The sequence below is a fragment of the Pleurodeles waltl genome, chromosome 11 (genome assembly GCF_031143425.1).
Source record: "Pleurodeles waltl isolate 20211129_DDA chromosome 11, aPleWal1.hap1.20221129, whole genome shotgun sequence".
Classification (NCBI taxonomy): Eukaryota; Metazoa; Chordata; class Amphibia; order Caudata; family Salamandridae; genus Pleurodeles; species Pleurodeles waltl.
This window is the reverse complement of record NC_090450.1, coordinates 696,484,518-696,503,528: the sequence shown is the minus strand read 5'-3', so window position 1 is coordinate 696,503,528 and position 19,011 is coordinate 696,484,518. Positions and strand designations below refer to the sequence as shown.

Sequence of the window (19,011 nt, the reverse complement as noted above, 5' to 3'; positions counted from 1 at the left end):
GCCCTCTGAGGGAACTGAGCCTTTGGAGCTTGAACCTTATCAGGTTGAGCTCTTAGGCCCAGGGGGACCCTCAAGGGAGGAGCTGTGTAAGGGACAAGAAACCTGTCCCTCTCTTGAAGGCCTTAGGCAGCAAGCTGCTGAAGAGTCCAAAGGCAAGAAAAATGGAACGCATAGGGTCTATTGGGAAGATGGACTCCTGTACACTGAGGCCAGAGACCCCAAACCTGGTGCCACTAGGAGAGTGGTAGTGCCTCAGCTGTTCAGGGAGTTCATCCTAACATTGGCCCATGACATTCCCCTTGCTGGACATTTGGGACAAACCAAGACGTGGGAGAGGTTAGTCAACCACTTCTACTGGCCCAATATGTCCAACATGGTTAAGGAGTTTTGCCTCTCCTGCCCCACCTGTCAAGCCAGTGGTAAGACAGGTGGGCATCCAAAGGCCCCCCTCATTCCACTTCCAGTGGTGGGGGTCCCCTTTGAAAGAGTGGGTGTGGACATAGTTGGTCCACTGGAACCTCCCACAGCCTCAGGAAATATGTATATCCTGGTAGTAGTGGATCATGCTACCAGGTATCCTGAAGCTATTCCCCTTAGGTCGACTACTGCCCCTGCAGTAGCCAAGGCCCTCATTGGTATCTTTACCAGAGTGGGTTTCCCTAAGGAGGTGGTGTCTGACAGAGGTACCAACTTCATGTCAGCATACCTAAAGCACATGTGGAATGAGTGTGGAGTGACTTATAAATTCACTACACCATACCATCCACAGACTAATGGCTTGGTTGAGAGATTCAACAAGACATTAAAAGGCATGATCATGGGGCTCCCAGAAAAACTCAAAAGGAGATGGGATGTCCTCTTGCCATGTCTGCTTTTCGCTTACAGAGAGGTGCCACAGAAGGGAGTAGGATTCTCACCCTTTGAACTTCTGTTTGGTCATCCTGTAAGGGGACCACTTGCCCTTGTTAAAGAAGGCTGGGAGAGACCTCTCCATGAGCCTAAACAGGACATAGTGGACTATGTACTTGGCCTTCGCTCTAGAATGGCAGAGTACATGGAAAAGGCAACCAAAAACCTTGAGGCCAGCCAACAGCTCCAGAAGTTTTGGTATGACCAAAAGGCTGCACTGGTTGAGTTCCAACCAGGGCAGAAAGTCTGGGTTCTGGAGCCTGTGGCTCCCAGGGCACTCCAGGACAAATGGAGTGGCCCTTACCCAGTACTAGAAAGGAAGAGTCAGGTCACCTACCTGGTGGACCTGGGCACAAGCAGGAGCCCCAAGAGGGTGATCCATGTGAACCGCCTTAAGCTCTTCCATGACAGGGCTGATGTCAATCTGTTGATGGTAACAGATGAGGATCAGGAGGCAGAGAGTGAACCTCTCCCTGATCTTCTGTCATCAGACCCAAAAGATGGCACAGTAGATGGAGTGATCTACTCAGACACCCTCTCTGGCCAACAGCAAGCTGATTGTAGGAGAGTCCTACAACAGTTTCCTGAACTCTTCTCCTTAACCCCTGGTCAGACACACCTGTGTACCCATGATGTGGACACAGGAGACAGCATGCCTGTCAAGAACAAAATCTTTAGACAATCTGACCATGTTAAGGAAAGCATCAAGGTGGAAGTCCACAAGATGCTGGAATTGGGAGTAATTGAGCGCTCTGACAGCCCCTGGGCTAGCCCAGTGGTCTTAGTCCCCAAACCTCACACCAAAGATGGAAAGAAAGAGATGAGGTTTTGTGTGGACTACAGAGGGCTCAATTCTGTCACCAAGACAGATGCTCATCCAATTCCAAGAGCTGATGAGCTCATTGATAAATTAGGTGCTGCCAAATTCTTAAGTACCTTTGACTTGACAGCAGGGTACTGGCAAATAAAAATGGCACCTGGAGCAAAAGAAAAGACAGCATTCTCCACACCTGATGGGCATTATCAGTTTACTGTTATGCCCTTTGGTTTAAAGAATGCCCCTGCCACCTTCCAAAGGTTGGTGAATCAAGTCCTTGCTGGCTTGGAGTCCTTTAGCACAGCTTATCTTGATGATATTGCTGTCTTTAGCTCCACCTGGCAGGATCACCTGGTCCACCTGAAGAAGGTTTTGAAGGCTCTGCAATCAGCAGGCCTCTCTATCAAGGCATCCAAATGCCAGATAGGGCAGGGAACTGTGGTTTACTTGGGCCACCTTGTAGGTGGAGGCCAAGTTCAGCCACTCCAACCCAAGATCCAGACTATTCTGGACTGGGTAGCTCCAAAAACCCAGACTCAAGTCAGGGCATTCCTTGGCTTGACTGGGTATTACAGGAGGTTTGTGAAGGGATATGGATCCATTGTGACAGCCCTCACTGAACTCACCTCCAAGAAAATGCCCAAGAAAGTGAACTGGACTGTGGAATGCCAACAGGCCTTTGACACCCTGAAACAAGCAATGTGCTCAGCACCAGTTCTAAAAGCTCCAGATTATTCTAAGCAGTTCATTGTGCAGACTGATGCCTCTGAACATGGGATAGGGGCAGTTTTGTCCCAAACAAATGATGATGGCCTTGACCAGCCTGTTGCTTTCATTAGCAGGAGGTTACTCCCCAGGGAGCAGCGTTGGAGTGCCATTGAGAGGGAGGCCTTTGCTGTGGTTTGGTCCCTGAAGAAGCTGAGACCATACCTCTTTGGGACTCACTTCCTAGTTCAAACTGACCACAGACCTCTCAAATGGCTGATGCAAATGAAAGGTGAAAATCCTAAACTGTTGAGGTGGTCCATCTCCCTACAGGGAATGGACTTTATAGTGGAACACAGACCTGGGACTGCCCATGCCAATGCAGATGGCCTTTCCAGGATCTTCCACTTAGAAAATGAAGACTCTCTTGGGAAAGGTTAGTCTCATCCTCTTTCGTTTGGGGGGGGGTTGTGTAAGGAAATGCCTCCTTGGCATGGTTGCCCCCTGACTTTTTGCCTTTGCTGATGCTATGTTTACAATTGAAAGTGTGCTGAGGCCTGCTAACCAGGCCCCAGCACCAGTGTTCTTTCCCTAACCTGTACTTTTGTATCCACAATTGGCAGACCCTGGCATCCAGATAAGTCCCTTGTAACTGGTACTTCTAGTACCAAGGGCCCTGATGCCAAGGAAGGTCTCTAAGGGCTGCAGCATGTCTTATGCCACCCTGGAGACCTCTCACTCAGCACAGACACCCTGCTTGCCAGCTTGTGTGTGCTAGTGAGGACAAAACGAGTAAGTCGACATGGCACTCCCCTCAGGGTGCCATGCCAGCCTCTCACTGCCTATGCAGTATAGGTAAGACACCCCTCTAGCAGGCCTTACAGCCCTAAGGCAGGGTGCACTATACCATAGGTGAGGGTACCAGTGCATGAGCATGGTACCCCTACAGTGTCTAAACAAAACCTTAGACATTGTAAGTGCAGGGTAGCCATAAGAGTATATGGTCTGGGAGTTTGTCAAACACGAACTCCACAGCACCATAATGGCTACACTGAAAACTGGGAAGTTTGGTATCAAACTTCTCAGCACAATAAATGCACACTGATGCCAGTGTACATTTTATTGTCAAATACACCCCAGAGGGCACCTTAGAGGTGCCCCCTGAAACTTAACCGACTATCTGTGTAGGCTGACTAGTTTTAGCAGCCTGCCACAAACCGAGACATGTTGCTGGCCCCATGGGGAGAGTGCCTTTGTCACTCTGAGGCCAGTAACAAAGCCTGCACTGGGTGGAGATGCTAACACCTCCCCCAGGCAGGAATTGTCACACCTGGCGGTGAGCCTCAAAGGCTCACCTCCTTTGTGCCAACCCAGCAGGACACTCCAGCTAGTGGAGTTGCCCGCCCCCTCCGGCCAGGCCCCACTTTTGGCGGCAAGGCCGGAGAAAATAATGAGAAAAACAAGGAGGAGTCACTGGCCAGTCAGGACAGCCCCTAAGGTGTCCTGAGCTGAAGTGACTCTAACTTTTAGAAATCCTCCATCTTGCAGATGGAGGATTCCCCCAATAGGGTTAGGATCGTGACCCCCTCCCCTTGGGAGGAGGCACAAAGAGGGTGTACCCACCCTCAGGGCTAGTAGCCATTGGCTACTAACCCCCCAGACCTAAACACGCCCTTAAATTTAGTATTTAAGGGCTACCCTGAACCCTAGAAAATTAGATTCCTGCAACTACAAGAAGAAGGACTGCCCAGCTGAAAACCCCTGCAGCGGAAGACCAGAAGACGACAACTGCCTTGGCTCCAGAAACTCACCGGCCTGTCTCCTGCCTTCCAAAGATCCTGCTCCAGCGACGCCTTCCAAAGGGACCAGCGACCTCGACATCCTCTGAGGACTGCCCCTGCTTCGAAAAGACAAGAAACTCCCGAGGACAGCGGACCTGCTCCAAGAAAGGCTGCGACTCTGTTTCCAGCAGCTTTAAAGAACCCTGCAAGCTCCCCGCAAGAAGCGTGAGACTTGCAACACTGCACCCGGCGACCCCGACTCGGCTGGTGGAGATCCGACACCTCAGGCGGGACCCCAGGACTACTCTGATACTGTGAGTACCAAAACCTGTCCCCCCTGAGCCCCCACAGCGCCGCCTGCAGAGGGAATCCCGAGGCTTCCCCTGACCGCGACTCTTTGAACCTAAAGTCCCGACGCCTGGGAGAGACCCTGCACCCGCAGCCCCCAGGACCTGAAGGACCGGACTTTCACTGGAGAAGTGACCCCCAGGAGTCCCTCTCCCTTGCCCAAGTGGAGGTTTCCCCGAGGAATCCCCCCCTTGCCTGCCTGCAGCGCTGAAGAGATCCCGAGATCTCTCATAGACTAACATTGCGAACCCGACGCTTGTTTCTACACTGCACCCGGCCGCCCCCGCGCCGCTGAGGGTGAAATTTCTGTGTGGACCTGTGTCCCCCCCGGTGCCCTACAAAACCCCCCTGGTCTGCCCTCCGAAGACGCGGGTACTTACCTGCAAGCAGACCGGAACCAGGGCACCCCCTTCTCTCCATTCTAGCCTATGTGTTTTGGGCACCACTTTGAACTCTGCACCTGACCGGCCCTGAGCTGCTGGTGTGGTGACTTTGGGGTTGCTCTGAACCCCCAACGGTGGGCTACCTTGGACCAAGAACTAAGCCCTGTAAGTGTCTTACTTACCTGGTTAACCTAACAAATACTTACCTCCCCTAGGAACTGTGAAAATTGCACTGTGTCCACTTTTAAAACAGCTATTTGTGAATAACTTGAAAAGTATACATGCAATTTTGATGATTTGAAGTTCCTAAAGTACTTACCTGCAATACCTTTCGAATGAGATATTACATGTAGAATTTGAACCTGTGGTTCTTAAAATAAACTAAGAAAAGATATTTTTCTATACAAAAACCTATTGGCTGGATTTGTCTCTGAGTGTGTGTACCTCATTTATTGTCTGTGTGTATGTACAACAAATGCTTAACACTACTCCTTGGATAAGCCTACTGCTCGACCACACTACCACAAAATAGAGCATTAGTATTATCTCTTTTTGCCACTATCTTACCTCTAAGGGGAACCCTTGGACTCTGTGCATGCTATTCCTTACTTTGAAATAGCACATACAGAGCCAACTTCCTACATCCTTTGACTCCTGAATGAGTGACTTCTCTCTGGAGCAGAAGTAATGGGATAGTGCCTAGTCTCTCTTGGACACCTTGAATATGTCATGACACTTGTCTCTCTTCATCTTCATGTTACCCTAGGATGCTGACTTAGAGAGATACGGTGAAGCGGCATGGGAGTGGCCTCAAGAGTTGGAGTGGGAGCAGATCCGCTGCTTCAAGAGTGTCCTGTCCTATTACTTGTACAGCTTAGCTTTCCTCTCCCTGACGGCTGCCAGATGATTCAAGAAGCATTTATCACATGACATGGAATTGTGTCTAGTACCTAGACACCACAAGCAGACATTGTGAGGATCCACAACCAGCTTTTGCTTTCTGCAGTGGCAGCACTGTTTCAAGTCTTTGATCTTCAGGAGAGACATTTCTCCTTGCACACTGTCTAGATGGCAAGTTGATTGGAACAGGTTAACACCAGCAAAAGTTGGGAGCACAGCTTTGCATCCACCTTGAAGGTCAAGGAAAGCACAAAACAGAAATGAGTGTGCATAGGTGGCACCTTCATACAGTTTCATGTTGTTACTCCATGGGATAGTACAACGTCACCACAGAACCAATGGCACCAGTTATCAGCGCACAGGTGCAGTTATTTTGGAAAATTCCAAATCCAGCTTGGCGCATGGGGAAATTTCAAACGGTGAGGACCATTAGAACATGTATTTACAAGGAGCTGCTACATATCTACAAAGTAAAGAACAATCATAATGTCCACTAAGACCACTCCCGAAATCATTCTTGAGGTTATTTATTATTAGTATTAGTTGAAACGCACTTTCTTCTGCAGATTGTCTTGAATCTAATATTACTCTAGAATAAATAAAAATCTGGTAGCAGAAATAGGAAAAGAAGAACAGAAAATGGAGAAGGAAGCAGTTGTAGGACAAAGGGATTTTGGGAACACGGTTTCAGGTGTGGCAATCTTTGGGCTCATCTGGGATCAACACCATGTTCCCTGATCCTTTGAAGTTTTTTTTTTGGCAACTCAATAAGGATCATAGAAGAGTTGTTTTGTGAGAGATACATGAAATCTTCATTTATAGAACAGTGTTTGGATGAGGGCTAATTACAACTGGTATTGGCTGTCCCTCCACTCCCTCCACTCATTAAAGCCAAAATTTGAGTCCATCTTTTACATATTTTGTGGTTTACGACTTTATACATTAATGCTATCTTCTAAGAATGGTATTTAATTTAAAAAGCAGCCTCCCTCCTTCTTACAACCTCCATGACCCTTTACCTCCATTACCCCATTTCTACCCTACTCTGCTGCTGGCAGCTGGCTTGTTGTCCAACACCACTTCCCACACTCTCTGGTAATATTCGCCACATGCATGTGGCAGCTCACGTTTTGAGGAGGAGTGAGGGGCTGGAGTCCAGAGAACAGGCAGAATTGACAGTTCTCCCACACCACATTCTAAATAACCTTGCCTGCACCTTGCCACAGGCGCAATAGGCCAGCATGGCCTTATCACTCTGAAATGCATCCTAGTTCTCTTAATCCCCCTCCCTACCCCAGCAGCATCTGGTCTCCTGTGATCCAAATTCCACCCACTAGCGGCTGTGTGGCATAGTTGCTCTGCATGAAATGAACAGTGCTGGATTGGAAGGAATTGTTACTGCAGTCAGCATCACTATCCTGCTCCCTTTAGTTAAGCTCCCTTCCACACCATGTACATCGTGCTGTGGCCTAAAAGCTGGTGAATTACATGGTGCCAGAGACAACTTTAAATTGAAAAGTGCACTTTTCTTGCACCAGACATCCCTCTTCTCAGCTCTCCACTGCTGCAAGACACGGTGCTTCATTGCTTCTTCTGCAACTAGGTCACAATATTTTTGTGATAGGTGCATCTTGTGCCTACCACAAAAATACCAACAAAAATTGTTTTTTTGGGCTACATATTTTACATGTTTGAGGCTGCAAAATCTGGCAAACTGGGTCACAATATCACTGTGGTCTGGCTACTGCTCAACTTTCATAGACTGAAATCGGAGTTGTGCATTTAGCTTAGTAAGTAATTTAAGGAAACAGGCTTTTTAAAGGTTTACCCTGACTTTTTGCCCCCATTTTGACTACTAGGTACTGGTGTAATGGCTCTGAAATACCCTGAGCCCTGCTAAACAGAATGCAGTGTATGTGCTCTGACCTTTAAAATGGTGTGTGTTTAATTTTCATTTCCCCAATAGGCATAGCCTAACTCCCTTATATATTCCTGGTATATGGTACCAGGGTACACAGGGCCTGTAAGTTAAAGTGTACCCCAGGGACTGCAGCCCGTGTTGCACCACCCTGAGTGGGACAAGGTAAAACACAACTGCCAGTCGGCTACTGCAGACTGGAAGGGCAGTTAAAAAACAGCTAACTTGACTTTGCTATTTAAAGTAATAGCAAAGCTCGAACACCCCCTTTTTAATGTATGTAAGTCACCCCAATGGGAAGCCTAAAGAACCCTAAGGAAAGGTGCTGTATCTTAGAAGGTGTGGCGTGTACTTTTACATGTTCCAGCAGTAAAAACCCTAAATTGCTGTTTTTACTGTGGAAAGGCTAGAAGTCCCATTGGTAAGGACAGAGTTGCAGGCTGGCATCCCAGCCCTGCTAACTTCTGAATAGGACTACTAAGGTTGGTACTGTTTGGTATCAAAGGAATCAGTGCACTAAATTTGTTTTAATGGTTACATTGAATTTAATGTCACTGGTGGTCTGAGTGCAACTTTAGAAGTTGCCACTTTAGTTGCCCAAGGTTTCCAGTGCCCGTTTACTGATGCACACACAGGGCTTGTCCTGCAGACAGCCTTCTGCCCATTTGGGAAGATGTACTAACAGCTTCCAGGAAAGGACACACCAGGGGTCTGCATTGGAGAGAGGTATTACATCCTACGTGCAGGAGCCACACAGGTGTTAACCCAAAAAGCGAGCTTCAAAGAAGCAGCCTTCTTTTGAAGGGCAAATGGGTGACACTTGTGAGAGGGGCTCTATGTTGTTTTGGTAGACAGACTGACACTGAAGACATGAGAGGAGAAGCCATTTGCCAAACCGTTTTTTCCAGTTCGTATTCACACTTTGGAAGTGTGCTAGGGAGGTCTGAACACCAAGGGGTCTCACCATCTTTGGAGTAGGCAGAATGCTGCATCTTGGGACAGCCAGATGTCACATTCCACAGGAAGTGGTCACTAGGTGGGAGGGAACCTGGTAGCCCATTGGATACCCATCGCATCGTACCTTGAGGGCATTTTCCGAGCATAAGATGGGACACACCTGGATTTCTTCTGCAATTGTATTAGTGGTGTTTGAATGTTTAACACTTATTCTCTGTGTAAGCTGTGCTGCTCAGTGCCACAGCTAGACTGAGATAAGGGTTTGACCAATGAAACCCAACAGTCCTAAAGGGGCTGGTAAGCGTATTATATGGTGAAGTTGCAACACTTCACCATATAATACATCCCATTTCTTCACAAGTAACATTAAGTAGTTCTGGAAGTGAGGAGGGAGGACCCATCAGTGCAGCATTTTTTAACGTAGCAGAAGCAAGCTCCAGTCCACATCAGAGGTGCAGACCCATGAAGTTAGGGCACCTGGGTGCAGTGTGAATCATGTCTTTGTGTGGCTGCAAGCGTATCCCACAAATTGGTTACATGGTACTCGTCAGTTGGAATTACGAGACAGGAAGAAAAATGGAGTATGTATGTTTTGTACTACAAATTACAACGTATGTGCTTTCTCATCTTGTTTGCTGCTATGTCATTGCTCTCCCCTTAGACTACTTACATTCTTCGAAAATCTCGCGGTCTATTCCTCCATTGTAATCTCCCTCTGGAGGCGGAGATGGGGGTTCCACTGGCGCCCCTGTTGTGATGAAAGAATAGGAAGGGACATAAAAATGAGAAAGTATTGGAAACGTGTAAAAAACAATAGTTTTCCAGACTCCTAAACTACAAAAGAAAGGTCCCTAACTTTCCTACGACTGCATACAGACAATCCCTAACAGATATGACCCTCTTCAAAACCCCCAGCACAATTGTCAACAGAGAGAAATGGCGTTTGTGTGCATGCTCATGTTTTGGGTCAGTCCCTTTCAATCACTGGCTTTCTTCGATCAGCCTTTTCCAGCCATTGGTTTCAGATTTTGCCAATTATGTCTTGGCTCAGCCCAACGGAGTATTGATTTCTCACCTAATACTATTGGATGTATCCTTCTACCGCCACTTCTGTGCTTGCAATGAACTGCATGAGGAACAACTTTACAACTACACCCTTCTCTGTCCACTACTGCAGGCTCTCTCCTGTGTTCTTTGCCCTACTGTGCTAACCCTGAATTTGCATTAAACCCAGTTCTGCTGCTTTGCTAATGCTTGTTTTGCTTAGCTCTGAGTGGGACCTACTTATCCTGGGGTTTGATGCACACGTTAGCTCCACATCCTGCGTCCTCATCGTAGTCACTGCTTGTGGTCTGGAGCAGGTAACACCATACAAGTAATGACAGGAACGAGGACGCTAGGACAAAGAGTAATGGAGATTACCAATAAGTAATTTTAGACATTCTACTGGCTCTCTGAATCTTTGCCATCACATGCACCTGCTCATCAGTGTTAACGCAGATTTTAATAAAGAATATTCATGTACTTTGAGTGCTGAATTTGTGTAGAAAATGTAATAATATAGAGAAAAATAATGCACTCATTTGAAGATACGCCCACATGAGTGGCTGCCAATACTCACAAAGTGTACTTATTGGTGGCTTATTAATATGAAATGATGAACTTATGTTTGACTAATGTAGTAATAATATGTCATATTAAGGGTTATGCATTATGTATTAGCTTTATTAATCGCAGGCCTTAACTTAGTGAGGTCGTGGCCTAGTTGCTTGGCCTCATGTCAAGCTGTATTTTTTAGGCAGTTAATAAAATGGATGCATAGAGAATTAAATTGTGATTTTTCCACTGTGCTGACCATATGCTTGTAGCTAAAAGTCTTTCTCTTGAGAACTGTTTGCTAGGAGATGAAGTACTAGCTAATACAACAATGTTTAATGTAATGTGATTAAGACCGACTTTCCCAGGAGAGAACAATGACCATACTGACTAAGGTATAAGCTGCAACAATATTGTTATCTGATGAGCGCAATGACAAGAACGGAAGAGATGAGAACCAATCATCGACATGGAAACCACGTACTAGTAGAAGTATAGATTTAAAGTTGTAGTTTCATTGGATTAAATGTAAACATGCGATCCCTTGACCAATAGGGACTTCGGAAGTAGTTTTAGGAAATCTAACTTAACCAGACTGCACCCGGAAGAGCTATGCCATTCTCCGCATTCTTGAGAGTTTAGACCATTTGTCCATTTTCCGTCTTAAGAAGAGTTGTGCTTAACTTTATTGCTAAAAGAGACTTTGCCTTTTCTGAACTTTGATGCTGAATCCTGATGCCTAGCTGACCGAACTGATGTCCTGAGAACGAAGAGCTTGCTGACCCATACTGAGGATAGGTATATTATCTATGATATTGTTTGCTATGTCTATTTGCGTTTGTTTCTAGGTACCAATCGCTATCTTGATTGAGCCATAGATAGATGTTTTTCCAAATTTTTGTTGACTAAATTGTTTTGTATGAAGCCCATACATGCTATTCTAATCTGGTGTTAGTTGGAGTTCCCTCGGATCAAGTTCGCTACAGCTGATGTCTTTTCATTGCTGAATCAAAATGTTTCTATTATCGTTTGCGCAGTTATTCTTACTATTGATTTGTACTGTAACCTTAGAATACATAGTGGCTCAAGCTTTGATGAGATTGCGATTCTTTTGCTGCTTTTGTCAGCCAGTGTTGTTTCTGTATGTTTATTATTTGATTTTGCAAATGAGTTACGTTACATTAGCATTAATATAGGGAAATAAACTTTCTAACATTTACCCAAAGGTGTGGTTATTCATGACTGCAAGGTCATGGTGCATGACGATTACTGACTCCTATTGATTACTAATGTTAATGATAGATTATTTGTTTTTGAGCGGTATTGGTGCTGGGCTATATGGTGGGAACATCTTAAGCGTAGCCAAAAGGTTCATCGACCTATTTGCGTCTCCTTGTAAGTTTACTTAATAAGGTCCGACGCGCTATCATCAGCATAAATGAAAGATTTAAGTGGCGGTCGGGAACGTAGCCCTTGTGAGGAACAGCAAGTGTTTCTAACCCAAGAACCTATCTCATGGCATATCGTGACAGACAGACAGAAAAAATGATAGCAGAGCGTGATGTTGTATGTACCACAGAAAACTGTATTATAGCGCCAGGTCAAAAATGTTAATCCAGGCAGGGTTGGCTCAGCCTCTCGTCATCCCAAGGTTCATAAAATGGGTTCACTGAGTTTACAACCAGAAGGAAATGGGAACCAATAGTACATGAGCACCAAAGGGCTAATCTAGATGAACATGATAACGTATAATATTGCTAGAAAACCACGTTAGCACTTTTCGACGAAACAAGACGTGTAGCCACGTACCGCTAGAAGGCGCTAACGAGTGAAGTTTCCCGTCAGTTAAGAAGGGCGACCTGCCAATCCACAGGCTTCACGGGGGTCTGAGGTTTCTGCTAGTGGAGCTTTATCAATGATACATCTTTACTGCTCTGCCGTCCACTGAAAAGCAGACACCGCAGGATTTCATTTGCTCTCCTTGACGCCAGACATTATTGCCATTGCTTCATTGTTTTAGACGTATTTCTTTTGTATGCCACTCCTGTGGCGCTTTGACTACTACACAGCGCTAGATCAGGAGAATGAGAGGAGAGACGCGAGAGCAGAATGTACAGCACAGGGGGAGGTGTAGGATATCTTCCAGGCAGGGTGGTTTGTTACATGTGTTATGGCCATGTTGCCACAATGATTATCCCTTTTTAGGGGCTCTACCAGATGAGCAATACAGTCAAAAGAATGAAGAATGTAAAGTCAAGCCAGGCTCCTAAAGAGATTGCTCACAAGCTGATAACCACAGAAAATTAGAAGACACAGTGAATTGCAGTAAATACTCTATGGAAGATAAAAGCGTTACCCGATTTTATTATAAATTGGTTAAGTATAAACCAAAGGTTTCGAAAAACAGCAAAAAAAATAGTTTTTATGGAATAAAAAATTCTAAATGCATACAAAACGCTTTTAAATCGAGAATATACAGATAATCAGCATGAAAAAGCAGGAATTGTCTGAAGTGCCACATATGTTAGAGAGCGATGTTAGTATATGTGTTTGTACTGTCATCCGCAGCGCTGGCCGGGGCAATGGGTGGTGCGAACTGTAGTGGCCTCCTGATGAGGTGCCTGTCACTTATTGTTTTACAAATTAAGCACTGGCTCCCTGGCTTTGTTGTTACTGTTATGTGGTTTTATCAAGCACTCGATTGCCACACATGACTCTTTATCAATAAAGCTGCTAGGCTGAAAAGCGTAACACACAGAGGACTAACACAGATAGGGGGCCATCTGGGAGGGCTTTAGTGCTAAACTACTGGAGAGAGAAACGTTTTGCTGCAAATAAATGGTCCCTAATAGGCTTTAGAACTTGTGGGATGGCATTCCAGAATTTGGCCAAAAAGAACAAGTTACTTATGTTAAGAAATATTCTTTCTGGTGGACACTGAAACCACAGATTCCTCACCTTTAGATCATCCAGAGGCCCTAGCCTATGTCCGGAGAATTCTTCAGCAAAACTCCTGCACACTGATGGGTGGTGCCATGTGATTTTGCAGTGGTTGTGTGCTGCCCCAGAAGCGACAAACCGCAGCTGAATATAGGCCCCACCATTGTATGAGGACGTCAGTTTCTTAAACAAACAGTGGGTGATGGTGTGCCGACCTCTAAGTTGGGACCTTTTCAGACTGTTAAGAAGTTAGCGGCTACTCCACTGATTGGGGAGGTGGGAGGACAGTGAGGAATCTGGGGTTGGAGTATATATTTGAAAGAACGTTAACAAAGATAAGTAACTTGTTCTTCTGGTGATACTTCTAAGCACAGATTCCCCACCTCACCATAGCAGCACCTCCCAATAGTGGAGGGGCTTGGGAGTGGACTCTGCAGGATCAAGTAGGTGAAGTGACTTTCTTGCTGGACCTGGCTATCAAGGCAGGAGTGTTTCATGAATGTATGCACCTACACGCATGTTGCTGCACCATAAAACCCAGTTGACCTCATTTAGGAGTGCCTTCTAAGCCTGACACTGGCTCCAATAGCTCTGCAATACAGTTAACCATGTCCACGCTGGCCTATGCCATGAAATTTGCATGTGCTGGCCATCATAAATAGTCTGGACTAACAACGCTGGGAGATCCCCTGGAAACTGCTGTCAGAATATCATTGCCATGTCCCAAAAGACATGTGTGCGCAAGCCTAGTAAGCAAATTCCATTCATAGATCTATGTACTAAACTGTACGAAAAAAACAGATACTTTTCAAAAGCATTGATTCTTTTGAATCTTTGTATAGAGGATTGGTCAGAATGGAACCCAGGTTAACCTTACATGATAAGGATTGAGCAATCAGGCTCACTGGTGTTGGACTTTTTGTTAGAATGTCTGGGTCAATGGACTGGTGGACATAAACAATGCTTAGCCCACTAAGCCATGAGGGCATCAGTGAGGGCTTCATTAAAATGTAGCAGTGGCTCAGATGAAGTGAACCCTGGTTGAAGGATAACATTCAGCACATTTGATTTTGTCTCAATGGTGGGCACCTGTAGTTCTAGTGCCAGAGCTGCCCCATGAAAAACCACTGTAAATGTAGCACTTTCCTCAGTACGTGGCCCATGCAACAATACAGCTCTGCTTCATGGGATGTATCTAGACCACTGGCATACCATGCATTATCAGAATAGTGAGGGGGAACCAACTGTCCACTTCTTCATCATCATCAGAGTCCTGAGGAACATTGGGGGCCTCTTGGACTGGGTCAGGATCAGAGCCAAACAGCTTGTGGATCCTCTGCTGATAATGGCTGGTTACGTTTCTGTGATCTGATCTCCTAGTATGGCATCAGCTAAGATCATGCTGATGCTAGCTCAGGGTAAGTGACTGGCTTTAGGACCATATTTACTACTGACACCAGCAAAAGAGATGCTATCACCAGTATAGAATGGACAAGCGTGGACGGTTTAGAGGTCTGTACCAGCAGGACCAGGTGGGGCAGACACATCATTAGTGGGTTCCGTCAACAGTAATCCAACTAGACAGCATAGGGAGCTTAATCTGCACCAAAAATCTGCAGCATTGTCTCTATAAAGGCCCCTGTCTGCTGTGGGGTCGATAACAGCGAGGCAAACTCTCTGTGTACCGGAGGCAGATCTGGAACTGGTTTGCATTACAGGCAATGTAAAGGGGAGCAACCCTAGTCTTGCTACTGTTGTGCCTTCTCACCTCAGTTCAGTAGCAGAATGGGGATGAGTCCGGCTTTGTCTCTTGATAATTATGTTTCGATTTTGACCAGAAGTCACTGAGTAAGAAGCAGACTCGACTTTTCACAGAATAGCCCAGAAAAAGTGATTTGGATACAGCCCGTCACTTGGACAGTGATAGTGACCGGCGCTTCAACCACAACTTCGTCTTATACTGGGCGACGTAGATTTAAACCTCTTTGTTCTGGATGGTCCTCAAGTGCATGAGGGAGCACTTGTCGCATGACTTAAAGTCTGGCGCAGAGCCCAAGCTCCGGAGGCAAACCTTGTTTGGGTCTGTGACTGACATCTACTTCCTGCAATCTGGGCATGACTTTAATCCTGTTGTTTTCAGTGGGGACATCATTCCCTGGCACATTGCGAAACAACTTGGAAATTGTCAGAAACCGATAGAGAGAGTGGAGCTCTCGATCTGCATCTACTCCATCACTTCAAAGCTGGTACAGAGTCACTGTGTAGCCACACAACACCACCTATCTAAGTGTAGGAACAATGCTGAAAAATTCTCTGGATCCTGTCTGGTGTCTGGGGATATTCTCAGAGTGAGGAATCTGCAGTTAGAAACATCCATTAAAATTGGAAACCGATTTGTTACCAGATTTTGCACAAAATTTGGGACTTTCATTGTAAGAAAATTGATGTACTTAGTGAGAATCTTAAAGTGAGTGTGCTGTTCGCCAGAAAGCCAGAGTAAATAGTGTAGAGAAGGGGCCAAATCGAAATTGGAGCTAGTTTGGTAGCCATATGCTGCAGCTTCTGGGGCTGATACTGTGATAGAGTTGTACATATTCCACTGCAGTAGTGAGAAAGAAATGTATCATGGCAGTACCTACCTGACCTCTGAGATTAGTGATTTCAAACATAAAATCTACGGAGAGCCTTCGAGTGGAAATGGCAGTGTTTCACAGCTAAATCAATTGGCTTACATAATATAACCCGACATCCTTAATGAGATGATCCGAGGTTCTTAGTTTTGCCAACTAGCAGGACCTCAGTCTTTTAACAGTTAATATTTAGAACATTGTCTTGCATTCGCAGATTCATGGCCATTAATCCAATCTCCACCTAGGATCTGTTATTGGGGTTACAAATATCTCATCAAAACAGAATGTGAGTGACGTCAGTATAGGTAAGAAACCTCACACTATTGTTCGGCTGTACATATGTGATGAAAAACAGCAGGAGCCCTGTTGGATGCTACAAGTAAGTGGATGGAACTCAGGTGAAAAAGGAGGGCCAAACACCAAGCTAGTTCTTCCAACCAACACCTGAGGGCCCAGCGGGTACATACATGTCAGGCCTCAGTACATTTAAAGATAAGGGCCCAGAAAATGCATAACATTGTCCATACAATGTTACTGTAGGGCAGACGAGATTTTCTACCCCACTCTCCACCACTGCCAACCACCTATCTCAACCTTACACATCCCTCCCCCCAAAGATGATCGAGCATTCTGCGCACACTGTAAGGGATTCCTCGGGCTGGACAGACACTGGATGCATGATTGAGCCTCTCATCATGATGGTTTCTAAGCACTAGACAAACCACTAAACCCATCCACTTGCAAAACTGTTTGCTAACCGAAGATGCAGCCTGTAAAGAGGGTAACTCTAACCTTGTGGGTGGATCTTGTAGGACAGCTCCCACGGAGTGTCTCTAGAGTTCTCATATCTCCAGTCTCTGTTCACCCACTGAGGGGAGATTGAGGGACAGAAGACAAACAAACAAAAGGCACAGAATCTCAGCTCTGGGTCTAACCATACTAATCTCATGCAAGAGTAAAGGGGCCAAATATTGAGATCCTGTATTTCTTGACAAGCACCATGTCATTCCAATTGGAGCAAGGTCCTCAACAGGTGAGAGGTACAGAGGGTGGGAAGGAATCACAAGAAGTGGGACCCTCTTACTGCAAATGCGGTACGAAGGATGACCCTATGTGCATGTATGTGTGGGTGTGGTACGATGTGCAGTGTGATTACTTGTTCCCCCACAAATGAGTGTGCATCTTACCATTCTTAGCAAAGAGCAGTGAAACTGAATAGTTATGCGAATGCCCTAATCGGACATGCAATAAATGCAGAATTCAGCACGCAATCCGTAAAGGATGATCTTTGTCTTTATAATGCCTTATTTATAATGTAAAAATGTTGACAGTTGCTACGAACATTGTATAATGGGTGCAATTAGAAGACGCCTATTTTCAAAGCCCTGATGAAGTCCAGTAGGATGAAACGCAGTGGCTAGATCTATATGGATAAAGATCATCAAGACAAATTAATTAAAAAAAATTATGTTGGATTATCTGAATTCTTTTGATTTGGACATTACAAATAAGGCATTATAAAGTCAAAAATCATCCTTTACAGATTGCGTGCTGAATTCTGCATTTATTGTATATCGGTTTAAAGGCAAAGGAGTTGGTCTTCTGGATTTGTGCACGCCAACTTAATTTAGAAATTTGAATGCTGATGTGCGGCTTGATTTACCTCAACTCCTATTTCCAGTGCCTAATCAGACATGTGCGAATATAAACAGAGTTCCAGAGTATGCCATGAAGTCTACTGTGCAAGTGTTGCCATTGCACTAGTACAATAGTGACATGGAGGATTTCCTAGACTAGGCTAACCATCATAGTTTATACTTACCAAGAAAGCTGCCTGTTCCTATATAGGTTGGCACTAAACCCCAATTGTGCTGCTTCAAGAGGCATTTCAAGCACACAAAAGGAAACAAGGGATAAAGTCTATTGACAAATACAGAATGGGAAGTGTTTTAGGGTAAAACATGTTCCTTTCCTGTGTGTACTATCTTATATGTAGATGTAGTTTTGATGATTTAGTTGGATTTAGGGATCACTTACAGCCATTGGGACAAGTACGCTAAGGAAGGGTGAAAGGGCAGGAACCTGTGCTGGGAAGGGTGAGAGAGCTTTAAGCCAACCAAAAAATACAGAAATATCTTCCCTGACTATCTGCATCTCTTCTATTTTTTTATGCAAAGGAACTGATGCACAGATATATAATGTGATTTATCCAGGACTAACAGTTAGGTCATATGACTGAAAAAGCTGGGTCTAAAACATGGGTTTTCTCTGCTGTTTCAACAGTAAGTAATCAAAGACTTCATTTAGAGTTTGGCGGTGTCGCGTTCCACTACCTTCGTGTGTTTGGCTCATTTAGAAGTGTGTGGAGCAAAGGGTTTCCATCAGCAGAACTTCAGGTGTCTCCACCAATGGAAACTCTTAACGTCTTAGCCCATCAGCCACTGGGCGAGAGTAATACTCTCCTTGCTTTATATAGGATGGGCTTACAGTGCTCGGTTTCCTTGCCTTGGACCACCATGCAAGGCATGGAAACCCCTGAATGACTCCCACACGCAGGGAGAAAACACATTGGGGGTCATTCCGACCCCGGCGGGCGGCGGGCACTGCCCGCCGGGCGGAAACCGCCAAAAGACCGCACCGCGGTCAAATGACCGCGGGGGTCATAACAACTTTCCCGCTGGGCCGGCGGGCGATCTCCAAAAGATCGCCAGCCGGCCCAGCGGGAAAGCCCCTGCAAAGAGGAAGCCGGCTCCGAATGGAGCCGGCGGATTTGCAGGGGTGCGACGGGTGCAGTGGCACCCGTCGCGATTTTCAGTGTCTGCAAAGCAGACACTGAAAATCTTCATGGGGCCCTGTTAGGGGGCCCCTGCACTGCCCATGCCAGTAGCATGGGCAGTCGTGGGGCCCCCAGGGGCCCCACGACACCCGTTCCCGCCAGCCTCTTGGAACAGGCTGGCGGGAAGGGGGTCGGAATCCCCATGGTGGCGCTGCAAGCAGCGCCGCCATGGTGGATTCCCTGGGCCAGGGGAAAACCGGCGGAAAACCGCTGGTTCCCCTTTTCTGACCGCGGCTTTACCGCCGCGGTCAGAATGGCCCGGGAAGCACCGCCAGCCTGTTGGCGGTGCTT

The 19,011-nt window shown here is 46.0% G+C and overlaps 1 protein-coding gene across 2 annotated transcripts in view; it reads right to left on the bottom strand.

The window, feature by feature from the left end:
- The window catches only part of AEBP1 (AE binding protein 1), a 230,595-nt gene that overhangs the window by 118,283 nt on the left and 93,301 nt on the right, over window positions 1-19,011 (bottom strand). For both annotated transcript variants that reach the window (XM_069214248.1, XM_069214249.1), the window contains exon 8: window positions 9,389-9,466. In XM_069214248.1, the coding sequence (XP_069070349.1) occupies window positions 9,389-9,466 (78 nt within the window). The remainder of the gene's footprint in view (window positions 1-9,388; window positions 9,467-19,011) is intronic.